General features: G+C 33.7%; 1 protein-coding gene across 3 annotated transcripts in view; it reads left to right on the plus strand.

Moving 5' to 3' along the window:
* Positions 1–20,763, plus strand: part of NIPBL (NIPBL cohesin loading factor) — a 200,703-nt gene that overhangs the window by 79,241 nt on the left and 100,699 nt on the right. For all 3 annotated transcript variants that reach the window (XM_059916247.1, XM_059916245.1, XM_059916246.1), the window contains exons 2-7: positions 5,094–5,236; positions 7,205–7,370; positions 9,161–9,288; positions 14,833–14,932; positions 15,449–15,600; positions 20,214–20,374. In XM_059916247.1, the coding sequence (XP_059772230.1) occupies positions 5,173–5,236; positions 7,205–7,370; positions 9,161–9,288; positions 14,833–14,932; positions 15,449–15,600; positions 20,214–20,374 (771 nt within the window). In that variant the 5' untranslated portion in view covers positions 5,094–5,172. The remainder of the gene's footprint in view (positions 1–5,093; positions 5,237–7,204; positions 7,371–9,160; positions 9,289–14,832; positions 14,933–15,448; positions 15,601–20,213; positions 20,375–20,763) is intronic.

The following is a 20,763-nucleotide window of genomic DNA, read 5'->3' on the forward strand; positions in this document are numbered from 1 at the left end:
CTGTCTCATCTGTTTTTATAATTTAACTGTTATCAGTCCTCTATGGATCACTTCCATATTTATAACTGTAGTTCTGACCTCTTTTGTGGATTCCAGAATTTCCAACTTCCTACTTTAGACATCTCCAACAACTGGATATTACTTTGGCATTTTAATCTGAATGAATCCAAAATCAGACCATCATTATATTTCAATATTGAAGTATTCGTCCAACAACTTTCTGCCTCTATTTTCACTCTCTACCACCCCATTTTCCTTATCACTCTTATTTTAGTCTTACTAAGTTCATTTATATCAAATATATAAAAAAAAGTCAACATTTCATAACAAATACCTTTGCAGTGTCTAATTCATCTTTCTGGCCTTATGCTCTGGCCAAAGTGCTTATGAATGCACGCTGCATATTCTATTAGTCTTTAACACCTAGCATAGGGTCTTTATACGGTAGATTCTTAACATAGGTTTCATAGATAATTATACAGATATACCAGAGAAATCTGTGTACATATAGCAGCACCTATTAGAAGGCTCATTTAATGTTTTTCATTTTAATACATATTTTATATCATTGTTTTTCTGATTTATAAAATAATTGTCTAATAGTTTTTTTAAAATCCAAGCAACACAGATATAAATATTACAAAAATGGGAATTCCCCAAAATACCAGAATACATCCCATCCCCTAACCATTGTTAATGGTTTAAAAATATATTCTTAAAGAACCTTTTTTCATGCCTATCATTTGTATAAAAATGTATTTTAAGCAAAAATGGGCTTGAACTGTACACATTGATATTATTTTCAGTTCCCAGTATCTATATGAGAAGCTAACATCTGTCTTTTGGCTACCATTTATAACTCAAGGAGTAGCTAGCTGTGTGGGTTTGGATGAACTATTGATCTAACCTAGTATGACATTTTGAGACTATTTTAACTATCCGGTAAAAGGAAAATGCTTTAGTTAGGTCCAAAAAAAGGTGACGCATATTTTCTGGAGAACAATACAAAGTACAATTTAATGGAATTTCAATTATTAATTTAAGGAAGACTGAATGGCTATTATGGGAAAAGTTACCAAATTGATATCTTATATTTAGCATACATTTATCTCATCGATGATATGCTCAGAAATGGAGGAAATAAGGGGTTTGTGCTTGACAATACTTAATAAAATGTTATTATATTATGCCAATTTTGAGAAGTTATTAACTCAGCATAAAAAGTATGAGGGTGTTAACTTATTCTTTATAATCTTTTATCAAGGACTGATTTTCTTCAACGCGAGTTTTGCTTACTGCTCTATAGTCCGATCAAGAAGAAAGTAAGAGTACTTGAAGTACCATAAGATGTGAACCAAGTACAAAATAGACGTGGTTATAAATTATCAAGTAAGGAGTCTGATTCCATAAAGCCATAGTCGCCTTACTTTATATTTACATGGTATAGTTTACTGAATAACATTCATTTAAATTTGATATTTCAGTCGAGCTATAAAATAATATTAGATTAGAAAAAGAATGAGACATATCTGCATTTATGAAAGATTTCTGAGATAATGTGACAAATCAAGAAGTTTCCTCATTAAATAAAACTGGAATATTAGTACCTCAGGTTTATATAAGAATTGAATGAGAGTACATTTTATGTGTTTATTACCAGTTTTTATTATATAGTAGGTCCTCAATAAATGTTAGTTATCACTTCTACCAGTTTTTCACTACTAAAAAGGTGCAATCGTTGAGACAGATTATACACATTTTTGGGCTGTGGGGTACAAAGTGGCTGTACAGGAAAGTTTTATCTACCGTCAGATTATGAGATTGCCTTTTATTCCAAATCCATTTCAATTTGAATATTATTATTATAACTTTTACCAATACTGTTTTATTTTCATTTCTATCATTTACATTAGGAAATCATAAATTTTGAAGTGAAATTAAATGAGTGAAAGACTAAGGTCTTTAAAAATCTTGGCAAGTGCTTAGAAGTTCCCTTCAGACTCATTATAATGGGCTGAAATGGAAATTTACCAAAATATCTTCCACTAATTAACGATTAGTAATTGTAGGTGAGCGTGCCTAGGACTATTACACATATTTGTAATACTATGGTGAAATATATACTGGATAATAATTTTTAGTAGGTCTTTCAGAAGAAGGGAGTACTTGTATTGAAAGACCCCTTTTCCCTTATGCACCTATGTTTCTCCTCTGCTCCTCCAGAAGTGTTTTTCCAGTTAGCAGTAACATTGTTAACTTTCTGGATCACTTACTATGTGCCAGGTAGTATGTCAAGTGATTTACATGCATTATTTTATTTCATTCTCATTACCACTTATGCAGTGGGCTACTTTCTTTACTCTTCCATTTCTTTAAATCAGCAACTTTCAAACTGCTTTGATTTGGTGACCCATCATTAGAAAGACATGTTACCTAGACTCTCAAAGCAGTGTGCAGTGTAGCCTTACAGTTCTATTCTCTCCATCCCTCTCAGTATTGATCTCAACCCACTAAATTTATTTTACAATCTACTAATCAGTCACCGTTCACAGATTTTAAATAAAGCACTGCCTTAAGCGACAGTTCTAAAGCACTCATTATAACCTTTCCCATTTGGTTACCATTTCATTCTGGACACATTCTTCCCCAGAGATAATGACTTTCAGCTTCAGTTTTGGTAGTTTCATGAAAGACAGTGTACTTTCACAGAGGCAGGTGAACCAAACAGTGCCCAATCCAGAGCCAGAAATGCCATGTCTAGTTAGGAGTGTGTATATTCACTTTTAGAGTTCTAGGAATGTTGTTTCTTGATGGTCTTTGGTCACCTTCTAGCATAAGACAGCAACATTTCTATAGATTACTCATATTCATTAAAATCTATGACCTTAGCTAAAATTATAAGTCTGTTTCTACCAAAGTCTTCTGTTCTTCAAAATCTTCGATCACATGAAATTGTCACAGTTCAGCAGTATGGTGTAAATATTTGTCAGTAGCCAAATACTTAATTCATAGTTAAAGCACCAAGTTTTGAGTTGACATCAGAGTGTTTAGATGCCTTTGTTATATCAACTGAGAAAAATATTATGGTTAGATTTATTAATCTTCCAATTCACACGTGGTAACTAAATATGTAAATCTTTTTAGGCTAAAAAAAACTCCAGCCTAGGGTTGGGTCTACTTTACGTGTTACTCATCTGAAATTTAGGAAAATAGAATAAAGTCAAATAGCCCACAAGAGAATCCCCTAGCATATTGTTCTTTATGGGTTTCTATCCTCTGAATTAAATACTTAAACACGGTCACTTGTTACTTAATCTGCTTGAATGAATATGGCAATTTACATGTACAGTAGTGAGTCATATATGAATAACAAGAGGTTTTGTGCTGTTCTATCCATAATTTGCATTCAATGATTTTTTTCCCCATCAATTACTAATCATAAAATGGAACTTTCTTATTAACCTAAACTTAGAAAAACGGTATTGTTTTGATGACTCTGTCAGCTTTTAAATTCTAACTGAGTTTTTAAAGTGCTTGATGCAACTGTTAAATATGCAGTGCTTCTTTAAACTTCTTTAGTAATTATTAAATAATCAAATTAATTACTTCAAAGTATAAAGTCCATCGTGGAGCAAAAGGAAAAATAGAGGATAGCCAGTAGTAATTATATCTTTCCTATACTATTTCTTGTGCCTTTTCCCTATAGTGGGCTTCTACTAGCAAGTTTTGTGTCAGTCATTCATCAGAGGAAAACAGTGTTTTTTCCTTAGCCAGCTATAGAAAAGAATGTACATATAAAAGTCATTAAAGGAATAAAAAGAAAAAGAAATGATTACTGTTGATAAAAACACAGGATAGTTGTTATCTTTAGAAGGAGCTAGATTGCTAGAGTGGTTCCATGGATGCTTACTTTTTAACTGTTAAACCATACATGTATGTTTTAGGAACTTTTGTCAGTATATCATATTTATAATAAAAGTGAAGAAAAAGAAAGTTCTTAATTTTAACTACTTATATACTTCTACTTTTTTTAAATATATTTTTATTTTTTAATTTTTATTTATTTATTTATTTTTGTCTGTGTTGGGTCTTCGTTTCTGTGCGAGGGCTTTCTCTAGTTGCGGCAAGCGGGGGCCACTCTTCATCGCGGTGCGCGGGCCTCTCACTATCGCGGCCTCTCTTGTTGCGGAGCACAGGCTCCAGACGCACAGGCTCAGTAATTGTGGCTCACGGGCTTAGTTGCTCCGCGGCATGTGGGATCTTCCCAGACCAGGGCTCGAACCCGTGTCCCCTGCATTGGCAGGCAGATTCCCAGCCACTGCGCCACCAGGAAAGCCCTATACTTCTACTTTTTTAATGAAAAAACTTAAATTGTAAAGTTGCATTAAGATGTAGGAGTAAGGGGAGTTATTATTATTATATCATTACACTGTTTTGAAGTTTTTAATTCAAAAAACTTAGAGGTTCTCTTAAAAGTTAATGACTAGCAGGTATAACCTCAAAGAGAAAACATTTAAACTGTTTAAACTAAAAATTACAATTCAGTTTTCTATTTTAGCACTATGTCTTAGATAATTGATGTAGAGCAGACTTCTTTTGTTTGCCGTTTATTTTATGAAGCTATTTAATAAGACAAATCTTTTAATAATGTGCACATTATTTACTAGAAAGGCAAGTTGAAGCTAAATTTTTATGTATTTATGATGTGGCAAAGAAAATAGTGCTTGTCAAAATTGAGTATCCCTGTCCGGTAATATAGCCTACTAGTTACACAGACTCTTGAGCCAGATTGCTTGGGTTCTAATCTTTGCTCCACAAATTACTTGAAACTTCATGTAAATTAATTTCCTCATCAGTAAAATGCAGAAAATAATAGTACCTACTTTAGTTGGTTGTTGTGAGGACTAAATGAGTTATTGTATACAAAGCACTTTGCAGTGTGTAACATACAGTAAGTAGTATATGCATGATGGCTATTATTGTTATATAGCTTGAGCAAACAAGAAAAGCAGAAAATTTTATTTTTTAAGCACTTTCCTAGTAGTAATATATTTGACATATTGTTACAAATAATTGTCTGTTTTTTGTTGCAGTGTTTGGGAAATGGGAAGTAATGACAGCTGGCACCTGAACTAAGTACTTTCATAGGCAACACCATTCCAGAACTTCAGGATGAATGGGGATATGCCCCATGTCCCCATCACTACTCTTGCGGGGATTGCTAGTCTCACAGACCGTAAGTTTGGTTATTTTATCTAATTTATGTTCTACTCTGACATTGATTTTTAAAGAGACTATAACATTAATTATTTGCAGCGTCATAAATAACAAAATGTGTAAAGATTTTAGATTTTGAATGACACACAACATTATTTTCTTTGGTTTATTGGCATAAATGTGAAAGTAACAGAATTAGTGTAGTCAACTAATAATAGATAAGACCTTAATTTCTGTTTCATGCTAAGGACCCATTAAGAAATGGTAGTGTGTGTTTGTTTAAAGGGCTTATATGATAAAGGGATAAATGCAAAAGTAAGGATCAAAGAAGTTGGAACAAAGCATTAAGACAAATCAAAACCAAAGAAGCATGGGTTTGCATATAGGAACTATTACAGACTTTTAAAAAAGCGTTTATGGAAATGGTAACTGAAACTGCCCTTCAAAGAAGAAAATTTGATAGCCCAACATAATCTGATTTCTTAGTGACGTTTATTTTGGATGTCATGTTTAGTAATCTTTTGGAGTTTGTCATAGATGTCAAGAGCCTATTTTACCGTGAACACTTAAGTTTAAGAACATCTTCATTCTCTTGAGATTTAATTAGTGTAGCATAATATTTTAGGGACTCATTCTTTTGGTAGGCAACTCTAATACTTAGTCCCTGGGTAATGGTGCAAAAAGCTCCTCACAATGTTAGTCCTTATCCTACCTGAATAAAGGGAAAAAGAGATATGAGAGGGGAGGGTAGACCGTGAGGAGATGACATACTTTTCTTTGTATAGCAAGCATTATGCAAGATATGGGGCTTCATAAAAGGAACCATAAGAAAATAACTTCAAGAAATGTTTTCATCTGTTTTCCCTCAAATACTATTTTTTTCTGTTATTAATGTCCAGCTGGTTTAAGTGGGGGTAAAATAGATAACAGCCTACAGCTTTGCAGCAGGGCTAGTTTATAAAATCTGACATAACAAGAAAGTAGCCAGTAGGGTTAGAATAACGCAGGTAAGAAAGCTTTTGAAACAGTCTTTAGTTTTGGTTATCACTTTGTTATAAGTAAGCCATAAATTCATATAATATGTAGGAGTACAGAATCAAATATACTACCAGGAATTTCTTTGGGGGGGGGTGGTCTGCCCATTATCTCAGCTGTACCTCATTTTAAAAATTTGCCCAATAAGCCCTACTTATTAAGTAATAATTTGTTTCCAGTGTTTTTATTAATAAAAACCCTGTTATTACCCATTGTGGCTGAGTGGCATGATAGTTATACTATATAGGTGATTAGAAATTAAACCAAAAACAAAGACACTGTAGTTAACTTTCTTAACTTTTAGTTTAGACAAATGAACAAATTTCATTTATATGAAGACATTGAATAACTGAATTTAGACTACTGTAAAACATTTATGCCCTTTTGTTTGCTGTCAGAATAAAATGAAGAGAGACTATTTAGTAATTTATAACTTAAAGCAAAATTCCTTAGATATTTTTCTTCCTTCAGAATCCTATTCTGTGGACGTTGTTCTCCTACCAAAGTGAGCTCTTTATTTTTGTATTTATTTAAGCTTTTAAAAACACACATTACTTGTCTATCTGGTAAAGAGTCAGGTATTGTTACTTGGTTTATTTATTTGATTCTGATAAATCTTATAACAGAAATAATTAATATAGTCTCAATTCTTGGAAATTAGTTTTTAACCCTAGTTTTTTTATTCATTTATTAAATTAATAAAGATTTAAGACATGAAAAGTTAGCACAGAGTTTTATTCTTAGAGAGTAGTATAATCTATTATGGTCCAAGGGACGTGTGGGGAGTTTTAATAGAGTTGTTTGGGGTTTGTTGGGGGAGAGACGGAATACCTTTTTATAAATTTGTCACATTTATATTTATAGCTTATTTTTAATCCCCAAATACATTTAAACACTAAAGAGATTTCTTTCTGTCACTCAGTTTCTAATAATCTGATTTTATTCCCAATAGTCCTGAACCAGCTGCCTCTTCCATCCCCTTTACCTGCTACAACTACAAAGAGCCTTCTCTTTAATGCACGAATAGCAGAAGAGGTGAACTGCCTTTTGGCCTGTAGGGATGATAATTTGGTTTCACAGCTTGTGCATAGCCTCAACCAGGTATCAACAGATCACATGTAAGTACAATCTAAAATAAAATGAAAAGTTTTGGTCTTACTAATAGAATCAGTATTCCTGGTTTTACTTTTATTTCAAAAAATCTTTAATACATAGTTTATTTTAAATTACTTGAATATCCAAGTGAGAATAGCCTTACTGTGATGAGATATTAATGAGATTTAAATAGGGCATAGTTATTTTGAGACAGTAGTTCTGACCCATGTGATTCTATGAGGATCTTTTTGATTCTTATAATAATCTTGGGATTCATCAAGACAGATCTGTGCAGAGGTCTAAAGTTGCTCATGAAGTTAGCTCCCTTTTTCCTGGAATTGCTGGAGTCGTTAGAATTCCCAGGCACTAGGGACTTTAATGCTGGCTTTATTTGGAGCAGGCTTATATGCTTTTCGTGTAAAGTATAACAAGAACTCAAAGATTAACTTCAAGGAAGGCTACTACAGAATTTGGGACTAATTTTTTTCCAGGATTTATAGTACAATCTGAACATAGGTGTGTATTTTCACACAATAGACTTTTAAAATAATATGCACTTAAATTACGTAGCTTATTTACAGAACTTTTGCATGAGTATACTTTTTAAAATTTACTTTTTACTACAAAAGCAGTATATACTTATAATATCTGAACACAAAAATGTAAAAAAGTTCACAACCCACTACTCAGCGGTACTCATGTGTCCTTCCATTCTTTTACTGTTGTTTAACTTAAAGTTCATTATTTAGCAGAATGAGGATAAAGCACATTATAATGGAGAGGTCTCTGCCATTAGCTGTAGCACATACTTTAGGGCCATTTTTAAACCTGATGAATTTAGGTGAAATACTAAATGTGAATTTTCTGATGGAGAAACTGAGAAATGATTGGTTATGTCACTCCAGAAATTCAACAATGTCTAAATATTATATCACTTCTTATACATGTACATCCTTAATCAAAAGTTTTCACCACATATTTAAAGAGATAAGGGAAATAGCACATGTATAGTTATGATTTATTATATGGAGAGCTGCTTTAAGATTGCCCCCAGAAATTAATTTTATCATTGGATACCATCTTTATGAATCTTACTAGATTTAATGAGTGGAACAGTGACGTGTAGAATATAAGACTTAAAATGCTGCCTATATTTAATTTTTTTATCCTTTACCTTCCATAGTTGTGAACCTAATTTGCTACTTACTAATTGCAGCTATTCTTAACCACTTGCTTGGGTTTTTTCCCCTGATGGCTTTATTTGAGAAGAGAATAAAGAGGGGAAAATTATGTAACCTTGGGTCTTGTCTTAACCAACATGGCAACATTATTTCATTCAGAGGACATTCTCAAAAAGACAGATCCACTCACATTCAGATGTAAGGGAGAAAATATATTCCAAGCCCAAATATCAACTTCTGTGCATAATTATCACCTCTACCCTTCCATTATTTTGAATAGTTTAGAATAGACACTATTTTCTCCTTTGAAACTAATATGAACATTCTTAAATAAACTTATAGTTCCATAAAATAATGTTTGGGTTTTTGTTTTTTTTTTCTGTTTAAAGTAAAATGGGGTGGGGGAAAAGAAGTCCGTAGAAGAATTCCTCTCTGTCATTTTTTTGATAATTCTATTTCTTCTAGGATTAGCGTCTTCAAAAATCCACGAAACTGTTAGACATGCTTGTGTAATTTATTTTTATACCATAAGTCTTCTTGATTTTCTGCCTCAGCGTTGTCTGAATTTCACTGGCGAATTCTTAATCATCCATCACTGTTTTAATGTTTTGTATTTATTTTTTCAATGCCAGAGAGTTGAAAGATAACCTTGGCAGTGATGATCCAGAAGGCGACATACCAGTCTTGTTGCAGGCCATCCTGGCGAGGAGTCCTAACGTTTTCAGGGAGAAAAGTATGCAGAACAGATATGTACAAAGTGGTGAGGTTTTTAATAATTGAATTTCATAGTATATATTTCTTTAATGTGTCCCGTATTAGAACTTGTTTCACATGTAATTAAGTTCAGGTGTGTCCTTTAACAAGCTAGCTTGTCATCTGTTAATGCCGTGTTGATACCTTGAATGAAGCCAAGAATGAAAAGGAAACTAAATGGATGTTAACATTCTTGCAGTTTAATATGTAGCTAAATTCCTTGGGAATTAGGCAAAGCTTAATATGTAGTTTGCTAGATATTTCAGACTTTATTAGTTCAGTCAATGAAAGAGCTTTAGGAATTTTTTTTATTTAAAAAAATCATAGAATAAATATGAAAGGAGTCTTTTCATTAATCAAATAATAAATAAAAATATCTGCAGAGCTTCTCAACATGTAGTACATGTATAAATAATTATACCAGGTATTAGTTTTAGTATCGATGGTGATTATATTCATGCTTATGTAGTAATTGGTTTAACGCTTCTGTTGCCTTAGCAATAGAAAAAGGTTTATAATAAGTATTACTATTAAGGAAAATTCTATTTATAGTAAGCATTAGAAAACCCATAAAAATGTGATATCCAACACAGATATGATTTTTCTGTAGTCAAGAAGAACCTTTAAGTTAGGAAGATTGTTCTGGTCTGAAGCTTACTGAATCTGGCAAGCCCAAGTACTTGCTTCCCTCTCGAGATTAAAACAGTCAGAAGGGAATAGTTTAGAGAACCCGGGAAGGTCTAGTTTATTTAATTGGTTACTTGTATTCAAGAATATTGCCACATTTATTGACAGTACCTCCATGAAGCTTGCCATTCCATTTCTTAGTTTTGTTTTTTAATAGTATTACTTTGTTGATTCTTTACATTTGTGTGTAAGTTGTGTTTTTAAAGCAATTGCATGGTTACTATCCATTTCCCAAAGTGAATCCAGGGAAATTTCCTTTCAGGAAATCAAAGGTAGGTATGCAGGGCAAGACTGTATCTTCATCAGAACTAATAAGCTAGGTGGCAGTAGTAGGAGACAGATAGGAATGGTGAAAGGACAGCTAGAATTACACATACTCTGGAAGAGTGTTGGAATGAAAGAAAATATGGAGAGATTGTTGATTGGAAGAAAGGCTATAGGCATACCTCGTTTTATTGCACTTCGCTTTATTGCGCTTCTCAGATATTGCCTGTTTTACAAATTGAATGTTTGTGGCAACCGCGCATTGAACAAGTCTGTCAGTGCCATTTTTCCAGCAGCATTTTACTTTGTGTCTCTGTCACGTTTTGTTAATTATCGCAGTTTTAATTTTTTATTATTATTGTATGTGTTCTGGTGATCTCTGATCGGTGATTTTTGAAGTTACTGTTGTAATTGTTTGTGGGCACCAGGAACCGCACCCATGTAAGACAGTGAACTAATCAATAAATGTATGTTTTGGCAGGACTGGCAGTTCCCCTCTCCTTGGGCCTCCCTATTTTCTGAGACACAACAATATTGAAATGAGGCCAATTAATAACTCTACAATGGCCTCTTAAGTGTTCAAGTGAAAAGAACAGTCACATGTCTTTCACTTTAATCAAAAGCTAGAAATGCTTAAGCTTAGTGAGGAAGCCGTGTCAAAAGCCAAGATAGGCCAAAAGCTAGGCTTCTTGTCCCATACAGCCACCTAGCAAAGGAAAAATTCTTGAAATGAAAAGTGCTATACCCCAGTGAACACTTGAATGTTAAGAAAGCTAAATAACCTTATTGCTGATATGGAGAAAGTTTTAGTGGTCTGGGTAGAGGATCAAACCAGTCAGAGCATTCCCTTAAGCCAAAGCCTAATCCAGAGCAAGGCCCTAACTCTCTTCAATTCTCCGAAGGCTGAGAGAGGTGAGAAAGCTGCAGAAGAAAAATTTGAAGCTAGCAGAGATTGGTTTATGAGATTTAAGGAAAGAAGCTATCTCCATAACATAAAAGTACAAGGCGAAGCTGCAAGTGCTGATGTAGAAATTGCAGCAAGTTATCCAGAAGATCTAACTAAAATGATTAATGAAGGTGGCTGTGCTAAACAAAAGATGCTCAGTGTAGACAAAACAGTCTTCTATTGGAAGAAGATGCCACCTAGGACTTTCATGGCTGGAGAGGAGAGTCAATGCCTGGCTTCAAAGCTTCAAAGGACAGGCTGGCTCTCTTGCTAGGAACTAATACAGGTGGTGAATTTAGGTTGAAGCCAGTGCTCATTGAGCATTCTGAAAATCCTAGGGCCTTTAAGAGTTATGCAAAATCAACTCTGCCTGTACTCTATAAATGGAATAACAAACCTGGATGACAAACATGTTTGTTTATAACATGGTTTATTGAATACTTTAAGCCCACTGTTGAGACCTACTTCTCAGAAAAAAAGATTCCTTTCAAAATATTACTGCTCATTGACAGCACATCTGGTCATCCAGGAGCTCTGATGGAGATGTACAACAAAACTAATGTTGTTTTCATGCCTGCTAACACAACATCCATTCTGCAGCCCATGGATCAAGGAGTCATCTCAGCATTCGAGTCTTATTATTTTAAGAAATACATTTCATGAGACTCTAGCTTCCATAGATAGTAACTCCTCTGATGGATCTGGACAAAGCAAATTGAAAACTTTCTGAAATGTTTCACCATTCTAGATGCCATTAAGAACATTCATGATTCATGGGAAGAGGTCAAAATAAACAACATTCACAAGAGTTGGAAGAAGTTGATTCCAGTTCTCATGGATGACTTGTAAGGGGTACAAGACTCCAGTGGAGGAAGTAACTGCAGATGTGGTAGAAATAGCAAGAGAGCTAGAATTAGAAGTAAAGCCTGAAGATGTGACTTAATTGCTGAAATCTCGTGATTAAAATTTAATGGATGAGGAGTTGCTTCTTGTGGATGAGCAAAGAAAGTGGTTTCTTGAAGTGGAATCTACTTGTGGCTGAGATGCTATGAAGATTGTTAAAATGGCAACAAAGGATTTAGAATATTACATAAGCTTTAGTTGACGAAGTAGCAGCAGAGTTTGCGAGAATTGACTCCAATTTTGAAAGAAGTTTTACTGTGGGTAAAATGGTGTCAAACAGCATTGCATCCCACAGAGATACCATTCATGAAAGGAAAGAGTCAATCAACGCAGCAAACTTCATTGTTAATGCAACAAACTTCAGTGTTGTGTTATTTTAAGAAATTGCCAGAGCCACCTCAACCTTCAGCAACCACCATCCTGATCAGTCATCAGCCACCAACATTGAGCAAGACCCTCCACCAGCAAAAAGATTACAACCTCACTGAGGGCTCAAACAATGGTTAGCATTTTTTAGCAATAAAGTATTTTTAAATTAAGGTATGTACATTGTTTTTTTAGACATAATGCTATTGTACACTTAATGGACTACAGTATAGTGTAAACATAACTTTTATATGCACTGGGAAACCACAGAAAATTCATGTAACTCCCTTTATTGCGATATTTGCTTTACTGCGGTGGTCTGGAACCGTATCTGCAATATCTCCGAGGTATGCCTGTAATAGGAAATAGGATAAGGGCATTAAGTATAGGATAACGTAAATAAATGTAAGACTGAATAAAGGAAGTCTTCCAAGGCTATTTATACTACATTTTTATAAGTTATATCTCTAATAAGAAACTTTGAGTATTCACCTTTCAGTCCCATATTTTGTGGTTTTTACTATATATGCTTATTTTTTAGTCTGAAACATTGTTTCATTTCTCCATATCCTACTTTGTAAAAACAAACTAGCATTTAAAAATTGATTCATTGCATGTTGTGATTTTTTTTTTCTAAGCATTTTCCATTTGGCTTTAAAATTTTAAAAGGTGATTTTTGGTTGTTAAATATAAATGTGAGTCACACTTTTGGAGAAAATTTAATAATGTGCAAATCACTTCGTTCATAGTTCTTTGGATCTCTGAGAGAATCGGAAAGGACTACTAGTATTTTATTTGCCCCTTTTATTTATAAAGCCACTGCCTCCAAACTAGTAATTCCAGCTTGTCACAGTGATGACTGTTAATTCAGGAGAAAATACTTTTTAATTCCCATCTCATGGAGTCTTGCCCCCTTTCTCTCAAAAAAAAAGAAAAAAATCAGCAACAGTAGTTATAGTAATTAAATTATTAAGCCATGGACTATATGATTTAGTACTGAATTTGAGTTGGAAGAGAAAATCCGTAAATTGAAATTTAGACTACATAGAAAACACGCTATTAGTGTTAGACTTTAAGGTGCTCTCATCTCATTCAGCCACTGTTGTAGAGCTGGAATCCTTTCTGTAGTTCCTGGCAGATGAACATGTAACTTCTGTTTGAATGTTTCTGGTGAAAGGCACTTTTCATATCAACAGCAGGAAATGAAATTTGGGGAAATAATGTGATACTTGAAACTCCCAGAAAGATTGGCTGTACATATCATAAGAAAGGTCAGAGTTAATCATAGATTTTTGTCTTTGATTTTAGAGTGTCTAAATAGCTGAATTTTTCTGCATCTCCTATATAACAAAACGCCACTTATGCAACAGTTGAAGGAACAATGTCTAACTTGAAAAGAAATGTGAGAATCTGAAAGCTCTTCTCACACTTTCATTCATTAAACAAATATTCATTTAATCCTATTTTATGGCAAGAATTACTGTGGAAGAAAGAACAGGAGCATTCTGTTGTTCGTTAACAGACTTTCAGATGGTAATTTCAATACCTCAGACTTTGGGCCCCTAAGTAAAGTACTTTTTAAAACTTAGGTCCGAATCACAATGAAATAAATAGAGTTGTAAAATTAAGCTCCTAAGGTGGGAGATGTATGTAATAAAGTATTCCATGTAATAGGAAAACCATCCAAAAGCCTGTTGTAGACAGAAGTGTGTAGTATTTGGAGAGAGGTTAGATAAAGCAACTTCTGAAAGTTCTTTTCTTTTTTTTTCTTTTTTTTTTTTTTTTTAAATTAATTAATTTATTTATTTAGTTTTGGCTTGTTGGGTCTTTGTTTCTGTGCGAGGGCTTTCTTTAGTTGTGGCAAGCGGGGGCCACTCTTCATCGCGGTGCGCGGGCCTCTCACTATCGCGGCCTCTCTTGTTGCGGAGCACAGGCTCCAGACGCGCAGGCTCAGTAGTTGTGGCTCACGGGCCTAGTTGCTCCGCGGCATGTGGGATCTTCCCAGACCAGGGCTCGAACCCGTGTCCCCTGCATTGGCAGGCAGATTCTCAACCGCTGCGCCACCAGGGAAGCCCTGAAAGTTCTTTTCAATTCTAAGGCTAAATGATAGGACAATAAGTAAGCAAGTAAATTTAAAAACAAAAAATTATATCTCTATCTCTGTCCCTGGATTAGTTATATGCTAAAAGGATGTTTTGGTAAAATTGGTTGTACTTGAAATTTATAGTTTCTATATTTTGCTCTTCAAAATTAACATGTTGGTCAAAAAGAAAAGAACAAAGAACTTTTGAATGTTTGTGAAAGAATGATTGATTTAAATCACTTAAAGAATGCTTTACCATTGGAAGAAAATAACATGTTTTACCATTTTTGTATGTTGTGTAGGAATGATGATGTCTCAGTATAAACTTTCTCAGAATTCCATGCACAGTAGTCCTGCATCTTCCAATTATCAACAAACCACTATCTCACATAGCCCCTCCAGGTAATGTATATATCATTTTATTAAGTACTGTTTTCTGTAGTGAATATGCTTGTGAATATACAGTGTATACATACATTTAGGTAATGGTGAATTACGTGTAGTTAAAAAGTTTAGATGCTTAGCCTTAAATAGTAACCCACATGAATATTTGCCTTAAAATGTTATATGTGGAAATGCTCTAATATACTAATTTAAATAAATAGTAACTTAATTTCATACAAACAAAAGAATGTGTTAAAATAACCAGCGTGTTTGAGATAAATAAGAAAATCCATTGAGTAGAATTTAGGGAGCATGTAAAATAAATGAATTACTCCAGTTTTTACAAACTGCTTAGTATAACTCTTAGATTATGAATTGTAAATGATTTTTGTACGTTATTTATTTTTCAGAATTTTTCTGTGTACATTTATTTTATACAAATTAGAGTTTGGAGAATTTTATGACGGTGAAATATCAAGGAATCTCATATTTATTTCATTTCCTGATATTGTTTATTTGGATTTTGGGTTTTAGCCGGTTTGTGCCACCACAGACAAGCTCTGGGAACAGATTTATGCCACAACAAAACAGCCCAGTGCCTAGTCCATATGCCCCACAAAGCCCTGCAGGATACATGCCATATTCCCATCCTTCAAGTTATACAACACATCCACAAATGCAGCAAGGTAAGAAAGTTGCTTGTTTATTTACAGGGGATGCCTCTAGTTCCCAGCAAATTCATTTTTTTCTTTTTATAAATTTTAAAACACAAATACTAAACTGTATACTTTTTTGTCAATGAACATTTCTTTTAAGCTGTGGCTTATATTATTAAAAATATGTTATATTTATTACTTGGGAAGTCATTTGGGAGATAAAAATATCAGTGTAATTTGACTCTTTGGATTACCTTATTATATTATACAACTGAATATATCTAGTTATGAAATTAGGAACCGCTTTATTTAATTGGGCTTCTTACAGTAGCACTAAGTCAAAGAAGAATTACGTTTTAATTAGTAAAGTATATGTAGTGTGAAAATTTTAATATCAAGTAGATACAGTACTGGTAGAGGAAAATTAATATTCTTGGATTCAAAATTTTCTGGGATTAGATTACTAGTTCTCATTTGAAGTCAATTGTTGATAATATGTCTTTTTAAGATCATACTGCGTTGGGATCTATGTCATGGCTATTAAATAATGTATTTACTAGTATATTGTACTTTTTTAGAGAAATTTTGAAAAGTACAAAAGGTAAATATAACAGATATCTGTGTTTTTGTCCCTCATAATTAACAGCAAATTTTTAACATTCACAGTCAGTCATTAGTTCCTGTTTGTATTCTTGGTTTTTTATTATGCATGGATCAAAACATGCTTCATTTATAAACTTTTATCTTACAAACTTTTAACTTAATGTCATCTATTAAAACAGCCAACTTCTGGTTTTCCAAAGCTAGATAATGAAATGGTAGGTTGAGCCTATTTTATACAGTAAGTCAAGGAAAAACCTGGAGACAAACCACACCTTTGGAATAGACACGTCCAAAATTATAGAATTTAGTGTGAGTGCTGAACAGAAGTATGTGTGTATATGGGCTCTTGATACTTGTGAAATATTACTCTTCTACTCTGGTATGCCAAAGTTATGTGAAACATTTTAAATGTAATTAATAAGAGGGAAAATATTGAAAGGACACATTTGCTTCATACGGAAATATCCACATAAATATGTGTAGAAAAAAAACATAAATTCTTACTTTAAACACTGTTGTTGTTTTATAACAAGATAAACCCAGCTTTTTCAAAAGAATAAGTTGAAATCACAAAATCAAAAGAAAAATGTAGTTTGAGGGCCTATTCAGTAATGAATCATTTCTTAGAAATTCTCAGATACTTGAGAGACCAAAAATAATACTAAGGATTAGCCCCACACAGATACCAAAATTATTATAAATAAGAAAATTTAATATGGTAAGGAACAAATAGATTGGTAAATGGGACAGAAATGGTTCCAGAAATAAGGCAGATGTCTGTGGGAATTCAGAGTTTGTGAAAGGTAATATTTAAAAAACACTTTATATTATAAAAATTTTAACCATGCAGAAAAGTTGAAAGAATAGCACAGTGAACCATTTCACCAACAGGCATTCTGCCTCTCTGTCCTTAAATACATCTGCTAGGAAGTCAATTCTCCTTTATAAACACCAAGTGTAATAATTTACCCCTAAAAAAATTACGAACATTTCTGTAGTATCATCTGATACCATCTACATTGTTTTCACCAGTTGCCTCAAATATGTCTTTTATAACCTTTTTTCCCCCACATATGATCTAATCTAGTTTCTCACACATTGCATTTGGTTTTTACATCTCTTTTGATTCTTTTAATCTAAACAGTCCCATACCCTTTCCCCATGACGGTAATTTTTGTTTTTTTGAGGAGTCTGTGCTACTTTTGTTGTAGAATATCCCATATTCTAGACTTCACTGTTTCCTCATTGTGTTGTTTAATTTGCTTATATACTTCCTGTATTTCCTACCAACTGGAAGTTATTTTAAAGGCTCTGTTAGTTTCTAATTGTATATTTTTGGCAAGGGTGCTAAATAAGTAATGTTGTACACTTGATATTGCATCACATCAGAGGGCATATAATGGCAAGTGGCTTCATTATTAGTGACATTTAGGTGATGACTACTCCATGTCTTCTTTTATAAGGAACATAATATTTCTTTGCAATCAGTGAGCAATCTGTCAGGTGATATTTTGAGATCATGTAACTGTCCTATTTCCTATTAATCTTTATCCTAAAGGGTTTACCATCCAATAATGATTCTCTTTTCATCAGTTTTTACACTGGTCATTGGAAAATGGTGATTTTCCAATTTTGTCATTCTAAAGGTGGTACTTTGAATCAGTGTGTAATAATGGATTGTTTAATAAATCATGTTGGATTGGTTGGCTAGGCATTTTGAAATTTTATTTGGATTCCTAGATCATCTAGAGCAAAAATGTTCTAGATGGATGAACTATTTACGTTTGTATTTTAAGTCATAAAATTATAAGAAGAAGGGGCTTCCCTGGTGGCGCAGTGGTTAAGAATCTGCCTGCCAATGCAGGGGACACGGGTTTGAGCCCTGGTCCGGGAAGATCCCACATGCCGCGGAGCAACTAAGCCTGAGCGCCGCAACTACTGAGTCTGCGCTCTAGAGCCCGCGAGCCACAACTGCTGAGCCCGTGTGCCACAGCTACTGAGCCTGCGCTCTAGAGCCCGTGCTCTGCAACAAGAGAAGCCACCGCAATGAGAAGCCTGCGCACCGCAGCGAAGAGTAGCCCTCACTCTCTGCAGCTAGAGAAAGCCCGCACACAGCAAGGAAGACCCAATGCAGCCAAAAATAAATTAATTAATTTAAAAAGAAATTGTAAGAAGAAAACATGGGGTGAATTTTGGGTACCTTAGGGTCGAGAAGGCCTTGTTTCTAAGCAGGACTGGATTCTAGATATGGAAAAAAAACCAGATTAATTATAAATTTCTGTGTAATAGGAGAGAAGAAATAAGGACAAGTAAATTTAGGGAAAAAAATTTTTCAATATTTATTACAAAGTATTCATTTTAAATATAGCAAGATCTTATGCAGGTTGATAAGAATAAGACAAAAATAGACTACAGAATTAAACAGTTTACTGAAAAAGAAAAGCAAAGTGGATACGGAAAGATTTAATACATATACGAAAGTACCGTCAACCTGGCTCACAGTTAAAGGGATGCAAATCAAAATTAAATTGAAATAAAATTTTATATCTATCAGATTAGTAACATTTTATAGTGTGCAGGGAAATTTGAACTTCATACAGTCTTCATAGGGACATAAATTGATACAACCATTTTAGAGAGCAGTTTGACAATATCTATTCCAGTTTAAAATACATATACCTCCTTCAGTTGTTAAAAATCTATTTCCCTTATAAGTAGGGGTGGGGATAAAAATGCTCAGGCAGTTTTATCTCAAGTTCTAGCAAGCATTCGTGGGAAAGATATTCTGTTCTTACATGGATTAAAGACTAAGTGTGAAAAAGCAAAACTATGAAACTTTTGAAAGAAAATATCAGACAGTAATTTTTATGATTTTGTGTTAAGTAGGGAATCTGAATGTCCAATACACATGAAAAGATGCTTGGTTTCACTGTTAATTAAGGAAGGAAATGCTAATTAAAGTGGCTGTCAGAGACATTTCCCATCTTCAAATTGACGAAAATCATTGGCAAGGATATAGAGCAGTATGAACACTTATCTACTACCAGTAGAGCGGACATAAATAATTTGGAAAGCTATTTGTTAATATTTAGTAAAGTTTAAAAACAGGAATATCCAGCAATTTCACTCCTAGACACGTTTGTAAAAAAAGTCATATACAAGAATATACATTACAGCATTGTTTATGATGGCAAAAATACTCAAGCAATCTAAACTACTAACAAGGGACTTCCCTGGTGGCACAGTGGTTAGGACTCCACACTCCCAATGCCGGGGGCCTGGGTTCAATCCCTGGTCCAGGAACTAGATCCCACATGCATGCCACAACTAAGAGTTGGCGTGCTGCAACTAAGAGTTTGCATGCCACAACTAAGGAGCCAGCAAGCCTCAACTAAGGATCCCGCCTGCTGCAACTAAGACCTGGCGCAAACAAACAAATAAATAAATATTTTTTTAAAATAAAAAAATAAACTACTAACACAAGGATGGATAAAGTATGTACATTATGCAGCAGAATATATGTAATTATTCAAAGTAAATGAATTTAAAACTACATATATAAAAATGGATACATTTCAATACAATATTGAATTAAAAAGCAAGTTATAGAAGGATATATACAATACATATACCAATACCATTTATACAAAGTCATAATGTGCAAAATAGTGCTATGTGTTATTTAAGAATATATTCATTTATAGCAAAGGTAAAAAGGTATTCATAGGTAGAGTGAACTCTAAATTCATTATAGTGGTTACTTGTAGGGAATAAGGGGAAGGAAGTAGAGGAGAGGAATATGCAGATATACGGAGAGCTTCAGCCATATGTAATGTCTTATTTCTTTTCAAAAATCAATCTGAATGACTTGTGGCAAAGTGTTAAGATTTGATCAAGCTCTGGATAGTCAGCCAGCTCATTATATTAGTCTTTGTAATTTACGTATGCGAAAATATTACTTGCGAACAATTATTATCGTCCTGTAAGAATTTTAACAGTTTATTTTTATAAAGCTTTTTTAAAATTCTTATTAATTTCAGCATCGGTATCAAGTCCCATTGTTGCAGGTGGTTTGAGAAACCTACATGATAATAAAGTTTCTGGTTCGTTGTCTGGCAATTCTGCTAATCATCATGCTGATAATCCTAGACATGGCTCAAGTGACGACTACCTACACATGGTGCACAGGCTAAGTAGTGACGTATGTAATATATTAGTTATCATTAAGGTAATAAAATAGTTCTAATATTTGTCTCATAACCTAGTATTTCAATTCTGTAATTTGAAGGATATCTACCTTTTATTGAGGATTATACTGGGTCTGAGAATCTAGCTGTACCTATAGAGCAGGGTTGGTAAACTGGCCGGTAGTCTGACCCATAAACTAAGACTGATTTTCACAGTTATAAAGAGTTTAAAAGAACAACAACAAAGAATGTTATGTGACAAACTGTATATGATCCATAAAGCCTAAAATATATACTATCTGTCCCATTACAGAAAAAGTTTGCCAACCTCTGGTCTAGAGGTTTAGGTCCTTAATGAAATATACTTCATTTTTAAATGTTTGCTCACACAAAGATGTCCTCT

Source organism: Balaenoptera ricei, chromosome 3, assembly GCF_028023285.1.
Source record: "Balaenoptera ricei isolate mBalRic1 chromosome 3, mBalRic1.hap2, whole genome shotgun sequence".
Taxonomy (NCBI): domain Eukaryota; kingdom Metazoa; phylum Chordata; class Mammalia; order Artiodactyla; family Balaenopteridae; genus Balaenoptera; species Balaenoptera ricei.